The sequence below is a fragment of the Schistocerca gregaria genome, chromosome X (assembly GCF_023897955.1).
Source record: "Schistocerca gregaria isolate iqSchGreg1 chromosome X, iqSchGreg1.2, whole genome shotgun sequence".
NCBI lineage: Eukaryota > Metazoa > Arthropoda > Insecta > Orthoptera > Acrididae > Schistocerca > Schistocerca gregaria.
This window is the reverse complement of record NC_064931.1, coordinates 633,578,138-633,598,623: the sequence shown is the minus strand read 5'-3', so window position 1 is coordinate 633,598,623 and position 20,486 is coordinate 633,578,138. Positions and strand designations below refer to the sequence as shown.

Genomic DNA, 20,486 nt, shown 5'->3' with positions numbered 1-20,486 from the left:
TATCTAGTCTTGTGTTATCTTGTGGTGTGCTGTTTCCTTCCCAAGTCCCACCTCTGTTTTCAGGTTCTCTGGTCCCATTCACATTTCTCTCATCCCAGTGACTCCTGATACTCATTTCTGTAATTCTCTGAATTTCTTCTCTCATGTACTCTCACACTATAATTTTTATTCCACAACCCATTCTGCTAACCACCAAATCCACCCTGATTAAAATTATCTCTCTCACATTTCTCTAATGCTCTGTCTAACTCATCAACATGTTTTAGAAACTGTTCAGGAGAGTGATTAGGCTCATACACCAATGCCCACTGCACTTTTTCTGGTGATCTTATTTTAACAGCATCTGTTTTGTTAACAGATCGAAGGGTCTGTCCAAATTAATTAATCTCCTAAGCTATTTTTAACAAAATTCTGTCATACTCCCATTTCCCTCTCTATCTTTTGGCCCATTAAAAATTCACTTTTAATTCTAGTTTTCCTGCTCCTGCCCAAAATTTGTTAAAAAAACTCACTGTAAGACATATCTGAATTAGTGCTCCAGTTTTCCCATGAAAGTATTTCACCATCCAAACATTTCTTTACAAATTTAATTTTAAATGTATCAGTCATTCCAGAAACAAAACTGCCATGACAGTGTTGTATGAAATCAATGGGACATAGTTTATGTTCTCAAGGGCAGCGTTTAATATGAGCAGTTCTCCGAACGCCATTTACAGTTAGTGATAAAACGTTTAGAAAAATTTTTCTTATAAATTGACAAGTTTTTTGCTAATGCCAGACACATTACTTTTGCATGCATCTATGTTACTAGTGACCACTTTCTCCACGTCTAAAACTATAGCATTAATTGCAGAAACCTGTTTTTTTTTAAATTTAAAGTTTCTTTCTTGTCTTTGTCATTCTTCTTGGTTTGAGTTATTTCTGGTTCATAATTTTGATTTTACTTGCTCATGAAAGTATGAACTACTCGTATTTAAAAATTATTTGCAGTTTTTCCAATTTTATTCACAAGGTCTAATTCTACATTAACAACTGTAGATTCAACTACATCTACCTGAGCTTTTAATTGTCAGTGCCCCACTTATAATGTGAATTTTAATTTGTTAAGATACTGTTTTACTTGTGCAGTCTGAACACTGTTATTTAGGTCTTTGGATTTTAACTAACTTGTCATTTGTGAGAGCATGTCATCATTTTAACTAATTTGCATTTAATTTAACGCTTTGAATTTTCGAGTTTGTTACTGAGCTGTTCATCTGATTTGTCTATATTATAACTTAGTTCACTTTTTCCTTCCTCTTGTGATTGCCTTGACAATTTTGATTCCTTTAGTGAATGTTCAAAAACAGCATTTTCCCCTGAAAGTGAGTTGCTAAAATTTTGTTCATAACGTGAATTACTCCCCCAGGCTATGTCTGAAACTGGTTCTTCTTTGATCATTCTGGTACAGTTTTTTTAGTGATACACAAAAAAATCACACTCAAAGTCCTACTGGCACTGCACAAAATCACTACAAAATAATAAAAATATTACCCTCATGGTGGTATAATAAGAGGTGATGGCACTACAGCCTTAACATGACACGACACAGTCCTAGCGATATGATGAGGTGAGATCTATGCGGTGATGGGGCAAAGGGTGTGGTTGATTGCTTTCCAACAGAGCTTGTTCTCTCGACGGCCCTGTCCAGCCTCCCAATTATAATGGACCGGCTTTCGCACCTGGTCGACGAGACGGATGCTGCTAGGAAGATTGGATGGTGGTACGTGGACACGACCTCCGTCTCAGAAGAGTGTGGCATGTCGGAGGGCCATCTGGTGGAGCTTGCTCTGTCAGTAGTACCCTCCTGCTCATCATCTATGACAGACCAGTCGCTGGCAGTGGAACACCAGAAGGATGCTACTAGAGGGTCGGAAGGTCATTATGCAGATGCAGTCTTGGCTGCAGAAGCGAGTGGCCTGGCAGATCGTCATCAGATGGAGTTTGCCTGCTGGCGACATCCTGCCTGCCACCTATGACCAACTAGCAATCGCACTACATCACTGAAAAATCACGAGCCTGTAAAATGGACACAGATTGATCTGTGCACGTACGTAACTTGCACAACCGTACACATTCTGTCGATGTGTACAACACTGCCATCCACAGGATGGATACGGGAGGCTACCACTACCGCCAAGATGGTGGACACAAAAATCATTATGGCATCCTGGAAGACGCAGACGGCAGTGGTCACGCCCGCCGTTCAGGCCCCTGCTCCTACGCTACACACAGCAGTGCACCCTACCTCACTAAATGCCAATAAGACAGGAGCATACACCAAGGATGCGGCTCATGCCCTGGCATTCCTAAAGGGAATTCTCCCTAAGGGTACACCCCTAGAAGATCGTGAATGTTGTGGTTGGCAGGAGAGCCAATAACGTAATGCTGAAGGAGGCCGAAATGCACGCGTTTTAGCTCACGCAGGCTGGTGTGAGGTCTGGAACATGACAAGGGAATCAGAATTGAGAAAAACGGACGTAGCTGGTGGAATACTTAACTTTAATCCATTAATGAAGAACGTCGCTCTTTCTGGTACATGATTCACAATATCAATAGCAAATCGTAGCAAATAATGTAGCTGAAGGCCATGCTAACTATCGTCTCGGCAAATGAGAGCGTATTTTGTCAGTGAACCATCGCTAGCAAAGTCGGCTGTAAAACTGGGGAGAGTGCTAGGAAGTCTCTCTAGACCTGCTGTGTGGCGGCGCACGGTCTGCAATCACTGATAGTGCCGACACGCGGGTCCGACGTATACTACAGGACCGCGGCCGATTTAAAGGCTACCACCTAGCAAGTGTGATGTCTGGCGGTGACACCAAAGTGAACACCTGAAACCCTCACGGCAATCGCAGAAATGCAGAGCTGCCACTGATGAAGAAGACTCCACACTGCAATCTGCAAGCAGCAAGTCACGGTCAAAGAAGAGGTTGCAGAAGGAAGTTGCTGTGCCTTCTCCTAATTGGAAGGAAGATGAAGTGAGATATATCGTCCCAATCCGGTAGCACACTGCTAGGGCCAAAGTGTTCCAACCAGTGCAAGTGTTCCTCCCCCTCCGCCTGTCATCTGATTTCCCAGCTGGAGCCTAAGTACAAGTGACAGTCGAGCCTCTCTGAGCTAAGAGAAGGTGGTCTCAGTGCTACCCGTGCCTGTGCCCAGACCACGTCTTACAGTATTGTTTCACGCCGCCTGGTTGCGTCAAATGTGCAGGCCTCCACCAGAGCAAAGAGTGCTCCCTGAAGAAAGAAGACACGCCACGATGCTGCAACTGCAGTGAGCCTCGTGTGGCAAGTTACAGGGGCTGCAAGGCGTTGGAGTCCAACAACAATCAGTGAGGAAAGGCAGCGCCATCTAAGAAGGTGCAGCCTGGCACCAGTTTCGTGGATGCCATCAAAGGTGGTGCACCCACCACAGACCCACATCATCAGCCGCAGCCTACCGTGGCAATCAAGGAACAGCAAGACAAAGAAGCAGCTGCACCGCAGATACCATCCACAGGGCGAGGCTCACGCATGGAGCACCCTCCCTCCCTCACTACACCATGACCCACAAAACGAGCTGCACAACAGCCAGCAGCTGCTGCCCAGTCGCATTGAGCTGCTCCATCCGTAGAGGATGCCACCATGGCTGCCCCTGCACAGAGAGAAGATGCTGGCGAGCTCTGATCACTCCTGAGATCACTCAATGAGCGCCTACAGCAACTGCCGGTCCTGGTGACGGAAGTTACGGCAGCCCTCCAGGCAAGCGCCGTTCCCATGAAGAACCATCATGGACAATCATCACATCCATGCTCTCACAGCTTCAAAGCAAACAGTCTGTCCCCAGCAGCTTGAGTTTCGCCAATTCCTCCACCACGAGGGAATCGACATCTGCTCTCGTGCACAAAACTCACCTCAAAGCTGGAGTCAACATGCGAGCTGCATACTATCAAACCAACATTAAGAGTTTGGTGAAACACCACTTGGTGCATCTGCCTGTGCTGGACACCATGGAGGCAACAGGAGTCGCTGTCAACACCACAGTCGGACAGATCATCTGCATTGCAGCCTATCGACCACCGAGAGGGAATGTGGAGGCTGCTGACATTGAAACATTGCTGACGATCCCCGACGAACAATTCAGGTTCAGGACCAGACATTCCACCACCCACCAGCTGCTGAGGCTGGTGGAAGGAGCCATGTGTGTCTGGAGATGCGAGAGGATCTTGGGGCGGTGCTTGCCGGCCGAACATTCCACGACTGCACTGATGGCAGAAGATCGACGCAGTTGCTAATTGGAATGGGAGTGCCACAGGTATCAGTGCTTGGGCCCCTGTTGTACTCCCTCTACACTGGGTGGCGCGCTTGCAATTGACCCTATATGGCGATGACACGGCGCTACTGGTGCGGAGTATGATTCCGATAGAAATGAGAAGACTGCTGCAACTTGGATGCGATGCACTCGGAATGTGGTCAAACAAATGGCGGCTGAAATACAATGCTGCCAAGAGTGAGGCAGGGCTGTTCTCAAGAAAGTTGCTGCCAGCTGACCTGCCGCCGGTTACCATCACGGGAAGCTCCATCCCGTGGAGAAAGACCGGCCGCCACCTTGGAGGCACTCTGGAGCAAAGACTGACAAGGCTGCCACACATCAGACACGTCAAGGGTAAAGCATTAGGGCGACTTCATGCACTATACCCTATGCTCAACCCGTCGTCCCGTTTCCTCTGCACCACGGCGTCACACTATACTTGACACTAATCAGGACAGTGTTAGAATACACGGAGGTGGTGTGGAGAAATGTGGCTGACACCAACAATGGGACGCTGCAGAGGGAGCAGAACCGAGTTCTGAAGCTCGCTATTTGCCTTCCAAGCAGATATAGCACGCAAATGCTACACTAAGATACTGGCATCCCACTACTGTGAGATAAGTACAAGCAGACAGCATGCCAGTTCTACACGAAGACAGTAAACGCTGAGAACTGGCTCATCAGACTTTGGCCAGCAGATCCACCATAGGCTAATTACGCGCTGGCCTCACCTGCTAACGGAATAGAAACCTATCCCACCAGCCTGAGAAAGGCCTAGTAGCCATCCTGAAAAGAAGAATATCCAAGAAGCGAGGTACAACTACCCCAAACCAAATTAGAATGCTAGGAACGGTAGGAATAGCGCACCTGGCGCTTAACCTACTCACAGTCAAGCCCAGGGAAGCCTTGTCATTTTGAGCGAGCGAGCGAGTACAGGCTTAACACTGTACATTGCTTTGAAGACGGCGTCGCCGTGTTAATGCCCCAAACTGTTAAATTTATGCTGTGTGCATGCAAGAGTTGTTTTAAACAGAAAATGTTAAGTACTTTCGTGAATAGCACAGAGCCAGAAAGGCATTTGCAGATGTTTTTCTGGTCTTAAATGCGTATTTGATCCAGTAATACGACGGATTTCGCCTCGTTAATGTAATTTTCTCTTTGTTAAATATTTCGAATATCCAAGAAGAGAGATATGTAATATGAGAATGCTACATCCGCAAAACAGCATTTTTTATAATACGGATTGACGAAACTGATGTTCGGTCTTTGTCCTCTTCCCTAAAATGCTGAGAACATTGTTTGCTATGTTAGGTTGGTTCTCACATCGTTAACACACAGAGATTTTCGAGTTGAACTGACAGGAACTCTAAATTAGAATGACAGAAATAAAATCACCACAGTAAAAGGGAATGTCATGTACACTCCTGGAAATTGAAATAAGAACACCGTGAATTCATTGTCCCAGGAAGGGGAAATTTTATTGACACATTCCTGGGGTCAGATACATCACATGATCACACTGACAGAACCACAGGCACATAGACACAGGCAACAGAGCATGCACAATGTCGGCACTAGTACAGTGTATATCCACCTTTCGCAGCAATGCAGGCTGCTATTCTCCCATGGAGACGATCGTAGAGATGCTGGATGTAGTCCTGTGGAACGGCTTGCCATGCCATTTCTACCTGGCGCCTCAGTTGGACCAGCGTTCGTGCTGGACGTGCAGACCGCGTGAGACGACGCTTCATCCAGTCCCAAACATGCTCAATTGGGGGGACAGATCCGGAGATCTTGCTGGCCAGGGTAGTTTACTTACACCTTCTAGAGCACGTTGGATGGCACGGGACACATGCGGACGTGCATTATTCTGTTGGAACAGCAAGTTCCTTTGCCGGTCTAGGAATGGTAGAACGATGGGTTCGATGACGGTTTGGATATACCGAACACTATTCAGTGTCCCCTCGACGATCACCAGAGGTGTATGGCCAGTGTAGGAGATCGCTCCCCACACTATGATGCCGGGTGTTGTCCCTGTGTGCCTCGGTCGTATGCAGTCCTGATTGTGACGCTCACCTGCACGGCGCCAAACACGCATACGACCATGATTGGCACCAAGGCAGAAGCGACTCTCATCGCTGAAGACGACACGTCTCCATTCATCCCTCCATTCACGCCTGTCGCGACACCACTGGAGGCGGGCTGCACGATGTTGGGGCGTGAGAGGAAGACAGCCTAACGGTGTGCGGGACCTTAGCCCAGCTTCATGGAGACGGTTGCGAATGGTCCTCGCCGATACCCCAGGAGCAACAGTGTCCCTAATTTGCTGGGAAGTGGCGGTGCGGTCCCCTACGGCACTGCGTAGGATCCTACGGTCTTGGCGTGCATCCGTGCGTCGCTGCGGTCCGGTCCCTGGTCGACGGGTACGTGCACCTTCCGCCGACCACTGGCGACAACATCGATGTACTGTGGAGACCTCACGCCCCACGTGTTGAGCAATTCGGCGGTACGTCCACCCGGCCTCCCGCATGCCCACTATACGTCCTCGCTCAAAGTCCGTCAACTGCACATACGGTTCACGTCCACGCTGTCGCGGCATGGTACCAGTGTTAAAGACTGCGATGGAGCTCCGTATGCCACGGCAAACTGGCTGACACTGACGGCGGCGGTGCACAAATGCTGCGCAGCTAGCGCCATTCGACGGCCAACACCGCGGTTCCTGGTGTGTCCGCTGTGCCGTGCGTGTGATCATTGCTTGTACAGCCCTCTCGCAGTGTCCGGAGCAAGTATGGTGGGTCTGACACACCGGTGTCAATGTGTTCTTTTTTCCATTTCCAGGAGTGTATATAAAAGAAATTATCAGTTGAACGAGTCCACTTACGAATGAAATGCGATCCCTTTACAGTTCAGACTATAATATACCCGTGAACAAGGCAAGCTGACATTTTTCCTCAAATAGATGGCGGACACTGCAAATCGAGAGTGTGTTAGCGCTTCGAATATAAACGCAAAAAGTGTAAAATATGTGTAATATACGAATGTCGCAGTTTTTATAGTGCTCCCAAGTGTATTGTGCCTCATATTATCACAAAAATAGAGGAAAGGGGAAGTAGAAACAGTTAAACATGCTGAAGCAAACCAAGGCAGTAAGTGCTTAGCGAAATAAGATGTAATTTCTACTGTTAAAAGAGAATTTGCTACAATATCACGCTAGTAAAATTTGTATAAAGCATGGACGTAGCGTAAATTTAGTGGTGGTGGTTAGTGTTTAACGTCTCGTCGACAACGAGGTCATTAGAGACGAAGCGCAAGCTCGGGTTAGGGAAGGATTGGGAAGGAAATCGGCCGTGCCCTTTCGAAGGAACCATCCCGGCATTTGTCTGAAACGATTTAGGGAAATCACGGAAAACCTAAGTCAGGATGGCCGGAGACGGGATTGAACCGTCGTCCTCCCGAATGCGAGTCCAGTGTGCTAACCACTGCGCCACCTCGCTCGGTGCGGAAATATAAATCAGTGTATGTGTTAGTGAAAACCTTTCAAACATGCGTGTAGTACAATTCTGAACAATATGTTTAAAGTGCCCAAACTAAATGGAAATGAAGACACCGCAGTGCCAATATGCTAACTCTAATAAAAAAAATTTTGAAAGATAAAACAGCGACACTGCTGAATTTTCCTTTAATTGTGTCACATCACACATTCCAGTAAAAGTAAATATTGCACAAACAGAAATGAAATTAGAAGTGAAAGGAACGAGGAATCAATGTAATACAGCTATGCCAGAAACTAAAGTTCTTATGTTGACTGACGAAAACGGCAGAAAGTGTGCAAGCCTCTTAAATGAATTATTTCAAGAAACGTCCTTTGTTAAACCAGGCGCTTTATTTAACGACGTTACTAGAGACATTCATTGCAAAATCAAACACCTAGGAAAAGAAGACACACTAATAGTCCGTGCTGGATCAAATGACAGCAGAAACTGGAAAAAGACCTATAATTTCAGAAATGCTGTAGAAGAGTTAATCAGGAATACGTTGCACACATGGGTGATACTATGTACAATTCCATACCAGCAAGGCAGGGTGCAGAAAAATTATGTTATGTATCAAATGGCTCTGAGCACTATGGGACTTAACTGCTGAGGTCATCAGTCCCCTGGAACTTAGAACTACTTAAACCTAACTAACCTAAGGACATCACACACATCCATGCCCGAGGCAGGATTCGAACCTGCGACCGTAGAGGTCGCGTGGTATGTTATTTCAGCTGAACAGGTACATTGTAAAAGCAAGTGAACAATACAATCATGCCACAGTACTTGATGTAAACAGATTCCTAAGAAGACAAGATTTCATACAGCAAGAATTGCATACAAACAAAAGAGGAAGAAAGAAATTATGCAGAGAATTAAAGTATGCAATAACAACCAAAAAGCGGACCATAGTGATGAGAAATAACGTAGTAGTAACCATCATACCAGAAGTAGAAAAATCTTCTGTAGAATCAAAAAACCAGGAAGATGGAAAAACTGGACCATCACATTCCAACAGTGAGGTAAACCACACTGAATCAAAAAATAGATGCAGATCCAGCATTAACAGCAATATTGGAACACACACTGTAAAAAAACAGGAAGATGACAATGTTTTAACAGAAACAACTGATAGTGGATTAAATATAATAAAGGAACCACAGCACACAGCACCACAAAAATAATGTGAAATACATCAAAGCATACAACCAACAACTTCAAAATTTGAACAAAAGAAAGGAAACCAACATGGGCTTTGCAGAGAATATGTGCAGTTCCCCACTATTTAACAAAAGATTTTTTATTTCACAAAAGAGAAGAAGGGCAGGATAAATAATAATGAATACAGCATAGTCACATATTAAGCTCCAACTACAACAGATATTCAGCAGTCCAGGACTCACAAAGAGAGAGAAAAAAACACATGAATATCTTGTACCAAAATATTCAGTACTTAGCCAACAAAAAACTTGAAATGGAAGTAGTCCTGAATGAAACACAACCGGATATATTATGCATCAGTGAGCATGGGCTAAATGAAGAACAACTTAGCAGCCTAATATTAAGAGACTATGATCTGATTAATTAATTCTGTAAATCAAAACATAAAGGTGGAGGTGCTGCTATATACACACATCAAAAAAAGTTTTTCATCTCCCCAGTTCCTAGAACTCCTGAAAATAGATGTTGACTAACGCTATTGTATCACAGACTCAATTCCTTTGACTGTTCAGAGATCCCCTTCATTCCCAGCTTCAGGCAGTGTTGGCTTTGGTCACACAGCTTGAGGCTGTTGCCAATGGGCATCACTGTGGGGGTCTGGATGGGGGTTTGTCGGGGACGGCCAGCTCGTCCCACACATCCCCTGATTCGATTATGACTGTGGCTACCTGGGATACTGCCCACATTGAGGCTGATCCCTCACCTGTGGTAGAGTGGGACGTCGTCTCGAGGTGTGGCAGGGGGCAAAAGACATTCCGGAGGGCTGAACGGAAGGCCTCTCCAGTTTGTCTGAGGAACCGGTTTCAGGCTCTGTCTCTGGCTGATACTGATGTTCGGCCGGAGATGTCTGCTTGTCCTGTTCCAGAGGTTGCCCCTCAGTCTGCAAGATCCGGGCAGTCGCAGAGGGTGGGCTTACTGGTAGTTGGGAGCTCCAATGTCAGGTACGTAATGGGGCCCCTTAGGGATATAGCAGCAAGAGAGGGTAAGAAAACCAATGTGCACTCTGTGTGCATACCAAGGGGAGTCATTCCAGACGTGGAAAGGGTCCTTCCGGTTGCCATGAAGGGTAGAGGGTGTACCCATCTGCAGGTGGTCACTCATGTCGGCACCAATGATGTGTGTCACTATGGATCAGAGGAAATCCTCTCTGGCTTCCGGCGGCTATCTGATTTGGTGAAGACTGCCAGTCTCGCTAGCGGGATGAAAGCAGAGCTCACCATCTGCAGCATCGTCGACAGGACTGACTGCTGACCTTTGGTACAGAGCCGAGTGGAGGGTCTGAATCAGAGGCTGAGGCGGTTCTGCGACCGTGTGGGCTGCAGATTCCTCGACTTGCGCCATAGGGTGGTGGGGTTTCGGGTTCCGCTGGATAGGTCAGGAGTCCACTACACGCAGCAAGCGGCTACACGGGTAGCAGGGGCTGTGTGGCGTGGACTGGGCGGTGTTTTAGGTTAGATGGCCTCGGGCAAGTACAGAAAGGGCAACAGCCTCAAAGGTTGCGGAGCAAAGTCAGGACATGCGGGGACCAAGCAGCAATCGGTATTGTAATTGTAAACTGTCGAAGCTGCATTGGTAAAGTACCGGAACTTCAAGCGCTGATAGAAAGCACTGAAGCTGAAATCGTTATAGGTACAGAAAGCTGGCTGAAGCCAGAGATAAATTCAGCCGAAATTTTTACAAAGGCACAGACGGTGTTTAGAAAGGATAGATTGCATGCAACCAGTGGTGGCGTGTTTGTCGCTGTTAGTGGTAGATTATCCTGTAGTGACGTAGAAGTGGATAGTTCCTGTGAAATATTATGGGTGGAGGTTACACTCAACAACCGAGCTAGGTTAATAATTGACTCCTTTTACTGACCTCCTGACTCAGCAACGTTAGTGGCAGAACAGCTGCGAGAAAATCTGGAATATATTTCACATAAATTTTCTCAGCATATTATAGTCTTAGGTGGAGATTTCAATTTACCAGATATAGACTGGGACACTCAGATGTTTAGGACGGGTGGTAGGGACAGAGCATCGAGTGACATTATACTGAGTGTACTATACGAAAATTACCTCGAGCAATTAAACAGAGAACCGACTCGTGGAGATAACATCTTGGACCTACTGATAACAAACAGACCCGAACTTTTCGACTCTGTAAGTGCAGAACAGGGAATCAGTGATCATAAGGCCGTTGCAGCATCCCTGAATGTGGAAGTTAATAGGAATATAAAAAAAAGGGAGGAAGGTTTATCTGTTTAGAAAGAGTAATAGAAGGCAGATTTCAGACTACCTAACAGATCAAAACGAAAATTTCTGTTCCGACACTGACAATGTTGAGTGTTTATGGAAAAAGTTTAAGGCAATTGTAAAATGCGTTTTAGACAGGTTACGTGCCGAGTAAAACTGTGAGGGACGGGAAAAACACACCGTGGTTCAACTACAAAGTTAGGAAACTACTGCAGAAGCAAAGAGAGCTTCACTCCAAGTTTAAACGCAGCCAAAACCTCTCAGACAAACAGAACCTAAACGATGTCAAAGTTAGCGTAAGGAGGGCTATGTGTGAAGCGTTCAGTGAATTCGAAAGTAAAATTCTATGTACCGACTTGACAGAAAATCCTAGGAAGCTCTGGTCTTAACTTAAATCAGTAAGTGGCTCGAAACAGCATATCCAGACACTCCGGGATGATGATGGCTTTGAAACAGAGGATGACACGCGTAAAGCTGAAATACTAAACACCTTTTTCCAAAGCTGTTTCACAGAGGAAGACCGCACTGCAGTTCCTTCTCTAAATCCTCGCACAAACGAAAAAATGGCTGACATCGAAATAAGTGTCCAAGGAATAGAAAAACAACTGAAATCACTCAACAGAGGAAAGTCCACTGGACCTGACGGAATACCAATTCGATTCTACACAGAGTACGCGAAAGAACTTGCCCCCCTTCTAACAGCCATGTACTGCAAGTCTCTAGAGGAACGGACGGTTCCAAATGATTGGAAAAGAGCACAGGTAGGCCCAGTCTTCAAGAAGGGCCGTCGAGCAGATGCGCAAGACTATAGACCTATATCTCTGACGTCGATCTGTTGTAGAATTTTAGAACATGTTTTTTGCTCGAGTATCATGTCGTTTTTGGAAACCCAGAATCTACTCTGTAGGAATCAACATGGATTCCGGAAACAGCGATCGTGTGAGACCCAACTCGCTTTATTTGTTCATGAGACCCAGAAATTATTAGATACAGGCTCCCAGGTAGATGCTATTTTCCTAGACTTCCGGAAGGCGTTCGATACAGTTCCACACTGTCGCCTGATAAACAAAGTAAGAGCCTACGGAATATCAGACCAGCTGTGTGGCTGGATTGAAGAGTTTTTAGCAAACAGAACACAGCATGTTGTTATCAATGGAGAGACGTCTACAGACGTTGAAGTAACCTCTGGCGTGCCACAGGGGAGTGTTATGGGACCATCGCTTTTCACAATATATATAAATGACCTAGTAGATAGTGTCGGAAGTTCCATGCGGCTTTTCGCAGATAATGCTGTAGTATACAGAGAAGTTGCAGCATTAGAAAATTGTAGCGAAATGCAGGAAGATCTGAAGTGGATAGGCACTTGGTTCAGGGAGTGGCAACTAACCCTTAACATAGACAAATGTAATGTATTGCGAATACATAGAAAGAAGTATCCTTTATTGTATGATTATATGATAGCGGAACAAACACTGGTAGCAGTTACTTCTGTTAAATATCTGGGAGTATACATGCGGAACGATTTGGAATGGAATGATCATATAAAATTAATTGTTCGTAAGGTGGGTACCAGGTTGAGATTCATTGGGAGAGTCCTTAGAAAATGTAGTCCATCAACAAAGGAGGTGGCCTACGAAACACTCGGTCGACCTATACTTGAGTATTGCTCTTCAGTGTGGGATCCGTACCAGATCGTGTTGATGGAAGAGATAAAGAAGATCCAAAGAAGAGCGGCGCGTTTCTTCTCAGGGTTATTTGGTTACCATGACAGCTTTACGGAGATGTTTAGCATACTCAAGTGGCAGACTCAAGAGAGGCGCTCTGCAACGTGGTGTAGCTTGCTCGCCATATTTCGAGAGGGTGCGTTTCTGGATGAGGTATCGAATATACTGCTTCCCCCAACTTATACCTCCCGAGGAGATCACGAATGTAAAATTAGAGAGATTCGAACGCGCACGGAGGCTTTCAGACAGTCGTTCTTCCCGTGAACCATACGCGACATAGGTAGCATACTGACGAGGCATTCGCCTTCATGGATGACAGTTCGCTCCCCCATCGTGCACATCTTGTGAATGAATTCCTTCAGGACATTGTTCGACTAGAGTGGCCAACATGTTCTCCAGACATGAAGCCTATTGAACCTGCCTGGGATAGATTGAAAAGTGCTGTTTATGGATGATGTGGCCCACCAACCACTCTGAGGGATCTACGCCGAATCGCCATTGAGGAGTGGGACAATCCTGACCAACAGTGATGAACTTGTCGATAGTATGCCACAACAAAAACAGGCATGCATCAGTGCAAGAGGATGTGCTACTGGATATTAGAGGTAATGGTGTGTAAAGCAATGTGGACCACCACCTCTGAAGGTCTCGCTGTATGGCGGTACAACATGCAATGTGTGGTTTTCATGAGCAATAAAAAGGGTGGAAATGATGTTTATGTTGATCCCTCTCGCAATTCTTTGTACAGGTTCGTGAACTCTCAGAACTGAGGTGATGCAAAACTTTTTGGTGTGTGTACAAGAAGAAAATTGGAATTGTAGAAGATACTGCATACTGGAAATATGTAAACCTTCCAGTTTGCATTGAAAAAGGTTTTGAAATTACTGGTCCCCACGTGGTAATATTACAACATTCCTAAAAAACTAGAAAAATTGAATTAAAATGAAAGAAGTTGTAGTATGTGGAGACTATAACATAGATATGTGTAAAGAATCAAAACCAAAACAAAAACTGATAGAGACACTATTACAGTGTAACATGAAAACAATAACAGATTTGCCTACAAGAGTGACTGATCATAGTCAGATCGTCATTGACAACATAATCAGAAATACTGAAAACACAAATATTGAAAATAATAAATGTCAAGCAACAATTCTACAGACAACAATTTCTGACCATCATGGCCTAATAATTCACATCCATATAAACAGGAGCTCAAAAACAGAAGAAATCCAAGATAAGATAGAAGTCAGGATTATCAATGTACAAAAAATGAACATTTTCAAAACAACTCAGAAAAGCAGAGTCACAGTAAGAAATGGATTGCGAAAGAAATAATTGAACTCAGGACTAGAGTGAAGAAACACAGACAAGCAGGGAATATGAAGACATATACACAATATCAGAAGTAGTACAGACAATTAATGAGAGAAGCAAAAGCAATTTCAATACACACAGCCATAGAAAATTCAAATCAAAAAAGTGAACCAACATGGCATATAACCAACAATGAAAGATATAGCCAAAAAAGAGTAAAATAGAGCGATTTTATTAAGTGAATGAGAATTGATGGCAACATAGTTAATGATGGATCAAAAATTGATAATATACTAAACAACAACTTTATAGATGCCATAAAAATTTAAAAGGGGAAACAAGTCATCAGTGATCGAACCATTTGAGCACACTTAGACAACCACCCCACTCAATGTTCCTGGAGACAATGACAAAAACAGAACTCATTAAAAAAACAGAAGTTAAAACCCACAAATCATTTAATAAAACATTTGAGTGAAGAAATACTCAAACCAGTTTTGGATATTGTAAACTGCTCATTTAGAGGAGGATTATTCCCAGAAAAATTAAAAGTAAACAAATTAGTGCCAATATTTAAAAAAAGGAGACAAAACTGATCCACATAACTATAGACCAGTGTCTTTAATCTCTGATTTCACAAAAACACTAGAGATGCTCATGCATAGTAGGTTGACCACATTTCTGGAGAAACAAGTATTCTGATTCCAGCACAACATCTTTTCCAAAACTAGAAATATACAGAAACCGCAATCTCAAGCCTCACAGAATCAGTTATAGATGCATTACACGAAAGAAACTCTGTGTCTGCTATGTTTCTGAATTTGTCTAAAGCGTTGGACACAATCACCCACACTACATTTATTCGAAAACTTGAAAGCTATAGTATTCTTGGACATGTAGCAAAATGGATCAAATCAAATATCAGAAACAGCAAGCATTATGTGGAAACAGAAACTGGATACAGATCTGAAATCACAAATATTAAGTACAGAGTGCCTCAAGGATCTGTACTTGGCCCATTTGAGTTCAGCCTATTTCTAAACAATATTGATGTCAGTGTGAATGATTTAAAAAAAAACTATATGCAGATGACATGACAAAATTGAATGCAGAAATAAGTCTGGAAACACTGGAAAGAAGTGTGTTTATGTCACTAATTAACACAACACAGTGGTTTATACAAATGACTTAATTTTAAATCTAAAAAAAGACAATGTTCATGGTGTTCGCAAATAGAGAAATGGAAGAACAGATAGATATATTCACAGGTGAAACAAGATTGGAAGAAGTCACCTCTATTAAATTTGTGGCGATTGTAGTTGACAATAAGCTCCAGTGGAATCAACATATAGATTATGTTTGCTGCAAATTAAGCACTGAACATTATGCCAACAAGGAGCTTCTATGTACAGTGCACTATTGTAGGGAAGCAGCCTACTCACACCGTATAAAATTCACAGCAGTCTTTCCATTGTGTGCCAGTGAGTCCATTGTATCTAGTTCTGACGTCATAAATGTTGCGCAATACTTGAAATATCAAGTAAATAACCTGAAACGTTTCTATCATGTCAGGAGTAATATTATATCATTATGTGTTGAATATCAGTTCAATAACTTTAACCATTCTCGAAATTTGGACGTTTTTATGTAAAAATCATTGGCGCAATAGAAAAGAGGTAGAAACTTAAAAATTTATATTTAGATTCCTTCTGTGTAACAATTTAGTAGAAACAGTATTCTGGATCTAACAAATTAAAATTTTAGTTGAAATTCATGATTTTCTGGTTTTTGTCTTAAAAATTAAGGAAGCAAGATAGATTAAGTAGTTGAATAAATAAAGCTAGGATGTTTAAATTTAAGTCAAAGGGAGATTCGCTATAATTATAAAGATGTGAAAAGTTTCAACTGAATAACTATAAAATTATAGCTATAGCGTATCTCCAAAGGGCAAGTTCAGAGCTCGTCTACTGCGTGTAGTGTAATTAAATTAATTCTGTCGCCCAAAATATTGGACTTAGCCATGTCAGACTTTTATCATGATTACTTACCTGTGTGCTGATTGCAATGATCTATCTTCAGTTTGCATATGTCGTATTTTCACGTGCCGCCGCGGGACAGACATCCTACCATTATTTAGCGTGGCGTTTGATGAACATTATCATCATATTATGGCTAGCATTCACTTAAACATTTAATTTGAACAGTTATATTTGCATCAGCGCATTAGACTCTGAACTGCTCTGGCAGTTGGATTGTGTGGATTCTTTTTGGCCTGTGACTTTCAGAATATAGTGAACACTTTAGAGTGAATCGTTTTTGATTATGAATCCCAGACAATCTCCTAATTCCTCATAGCTATAAGCTGTAACTATAAGTGTATTTCTCAGATGAGGTGGGCACTAGGAATTCTAATTAGAGGCTTCACGTTTTGTTAATCACTTTCTGGCTGCCAATATTGTAGTTAGAGAGCCAGTGTTAAGAACGGCAAACAACAGCATTAAATAAATCAAAGGAACATTTTAATAACAATAAATTCCATACGCCGCCCCACATATGGTGCATCGTTGGGAAAGACATTCCTCATTTCAATCATATAAAATTTCCATACGCCGCCCCACACTATGCTCTATTTGAGCTATACCTAAAATATACAATTACTGTTTGGGAGACTTCCAGCAGCAAAAATACAAAAAGAATATCTAGACTGCAGAAGAAAAGCTTTTAGGACCATCTTGAACAAGAAACAGAGATACATGCAGAACTGTTTTCCATAGTCTAAAAATTCTGACATTTCCATCTCTATACATTTACAATACAATAATATCATTAATAAAAGAAAATGCAGTACTAGAAAGAAACGCAGACGTTCATACATATGCAACAAAAAATAAAGGTCAACTGAGAAGTGTACAATACCGACCGAGAGTTGCTTAAAAACGGTCCTCGATACTTTGGTGTCAAACTCATCAAGTGCCTTCCAAAGATTTTGCAGGACAATGTGAGCAAAAAGACATTTCAAAACCTTTTAAAGTGTTATTTAATGGAAAAGTAATTTTATAGTGTAGAAGAGTATACGTATCAGTGAATGAAAAATGCTACTACTATTGTTGTAGAAGTACTGTAAGTAACTGAACATATTCTGATATGTAAACAACATCAGTACATGAATACTGAGAGAAAAGTGTAAATACGAGTATAACGAAGTATGTAAATAATTTTCAGAACCTAAAAAATGGGTGAAAAATGTATGCAACATTATTATAAGTATTGCTACTCTGATATATTGTATTATAATACATAGGTTGAATATTGCAAGAAATTAGGTTTAAGGTGACCTATCCTATATTACAAGAAACACTTTGCACAAAATGTAATCAAATGGGATCAATCAGTCGAACCAGTAGCTAATTTTTGGGGCGACCAACATGGCGGATGTCGGCTTCGCCTTTTTTGTCACGTCATGACAACTCCACCTCGATAGAGTCTCAGCGACATAGTGTCAGAGCGTGGGTCCGTTGTGGACTATCTCTGTATAGTCTTTGGATATACAAGAATGAGTGGCGTTTCTGGTTTTGTTTATTGAGAAGCCGGTAGTGTTGTTTGTGTGCTCTGAGATAAGCTGCACGGACGTTGACATTTAATATGGAGGAAAAAATTGATGATATATGCCGTCTTTTCGGCATCTTGTCGATTGATGTCAATCGACGACACACACTGAAGGAGATATTAAACTTAGTTGGAAGCGTCAGGAAAGAAACACTGCAACGTGTTGAAGTGGAAATACAGTTGCCACGCTTGTTTGACTGTCTGAATACATCGGACGAGTGAGTTCATTTTTATATCTATATATCTGCAACATGCTTATTTAGTGTCATAACTATTTATTTAATTTTTTGAGACCATACAGTAGTTTAACTGTACATAAGCTACTGTCACGCTTCTTAATACTGTTGCGCTTGTGCCTTTATAGGGAAGAAATCAAGTTATCTTGTGCAATTTTGGATAAAATTTTACCAGATATGAATCCAGAAATTGTGTTCACTCGTTGTTTGCCGTGCTTACAAAGAGCGCAGAATCATCCAATGAACGAAGTTAGATCCATTGTTTTGAAAGTCGTAAGTAAAATTATCATCTGTAGCTTTAATTGCGTGTAATTAGCATGTATTAGTTGCTTTTGTATTCTTTATGCTTACTATTCGCATGAGGTATAATTTTCAGATTACCTTTTGCAGTGCTGTTATTTCATGTCACAAAGCGCACTGAATTACATGGTTCAAGATTAACATGTGAGGAGGTTAAACGACGATTTAGTGATTTTACGAGAAAATTTTCTGTGTACACTTGCTACTTAGTCATTTTCAATTATATGTTCCGCCTTTCTTCAATCTGATACCGAATTGATACTTCTCCCTATGTGCTGGGGCAGTAGAAGCGTTAAGTTCTTGAACTTTTTCCCGAGTGGAGTTGGGGGGGGGGGGGGGATAGAAAGTAGCTGCTCTTTCCTTGAACTGAGTATGCCCATACTGATTCATTCAGAATGTTATGTTTCTTAGCTACTTAGTTTGAACCCCATTGTTGGTAAACTGTCTCACATGGCAATGCGTTACATGAAGTTTTTAATATGGAAGAAAGTGATGACATTCAGGGAATTTCGCTTATTAGTGTGTCTCCTTACCTTCTTTCTCAATCTGCCTCGAGATGACTGGGTGTTTGTGTTGTCCTCATCATCATGAAAGCGGTGAGATTGGGCTGAGCAAAGGTTCGGAATTTGTATGGGTGCTGATAACCGTGCAGTTGAGTGCCCCACAAACCAAATCATCGTCATCATTCTTTTACACTGCCATGTTTAAATGCAGTGAAAGCTGCATTTCACCAGTCTCCGTTTGATAAAAGTTATGTAGTATCCCCCACCTCTTAATCTTTTTGTAGTGTGTGCATTGGCGACTCTAGAGTATACATGCTGGGTGTTCACAACTGTTTAGATTCAGAAAAAATTGAGTGTCTGAAATTAATAGCGTCTGCTGTATAACAGTTATGCTTATCAACAAGTTTATACAACTACAGCATTGCTAATAATAATAATAATAATAATAATAATAATATTCATAACCTATCTGACAAAAGAAATAATTGCTATTGTGGAATTTTGTTGATTTGTACATAATTAGGTACAGTTTAGGGTAATACATAACTATGCACAAGCTTTTGCAGCTCTCCATTTCACCTTTTTGTGTAAGTGGGAGTTTCTGTGTTTTTCATTTTTTTTTTTTTTTAATGTAAAAGATCCCCAACAGATGTATCAGTTCACTAATTTACTTCCTGGGTGCTGCACCCACACAACACCTTATGCTAACTGCACAGCTCCACATTAAATGTTTGCTCATAGTCACGCTTATTTGATTTTGTCACTTTGTCAGTCAAAGAATCTGTTCTCGGAGGCCCCAGTTTCTTTGCAACTAATTTTTCTGACAATTTACTTTTCTGTTTACAGAATGACATATTCACTGTGCAGCAGAGAGTGTGTTGATATAACAACCATACACAACTACTCCCATACCGCTACTATTACGTTATCACATAAACATTACAACAATAGATATTCCTCCAAAAGTATAATGAGACTAACGGGACAAGTGGGGGAAATTGGTGGTCTTTGGGCGGGGACGAACTAAATATAAACACACACCACTACACCAAATGGCAAAAAACACTAAAATAACAAGACCCCACAACCTTCCCAAATTCCACTACACACAAAAGCCACTGTAGTCAATCACTTCCCATTACCTATATACGTCAACAGCAACTAATGTTACCAAACCAGCCATAGCCACAACCACACCTTGCAATCAAACACTTCCCTAAAGTCATATAAGTCAACAGCAAAGCATAATACCAAACAACTCACAAACACGCCACCGACCATTTAACGGGGAGGGGGGGGGGGGGGGGGGGGAGAAAAGAAAAAGTCAACTCAAAAAAAAAACAAAATCACACTCAACAACTACCATAACAAAAATATCCTCTAGACAAAATTTAAAAAAAAATCACCCTCGTCACATCCCTCTACAAACTTCAACAACTAACCCCCCCTCCCCCAAGCCAAAGTCGCCACCCAACACCTA

General features: G+C 42.5%; 1 protein-coding gene across 1 annotated transcript in view; it reads left to right on the top strand.

The window, feature by feature from the left end:
• Window positions 1-17,851: 17,851 nt before the first annotated feature.
• The window catches only part of LOC126298719 (26S proteasome non-ATPase regulatory subunit 5-like), a 183,038-nt gene continuing 180,403 nt past the window's right edge, over window positions 17,852-20,486 (top strand). Inside the window, exons 1-2 of the mRNA XM_049990145.1 lie at window positions 17,852-18,185; window positions 18,332-18,476. Of these exons, the coding sequence (XP_049846102.1) occupies window positions 18,004-18,185; window positions 18,332-18,476 (327 nt within the window). The 5' untranslated portion in view covers window positions 17,852-18,003. The remainder of the gene's footprint in view (window positions 18,186-18,331; window positions 18,477-20,486) is intronic.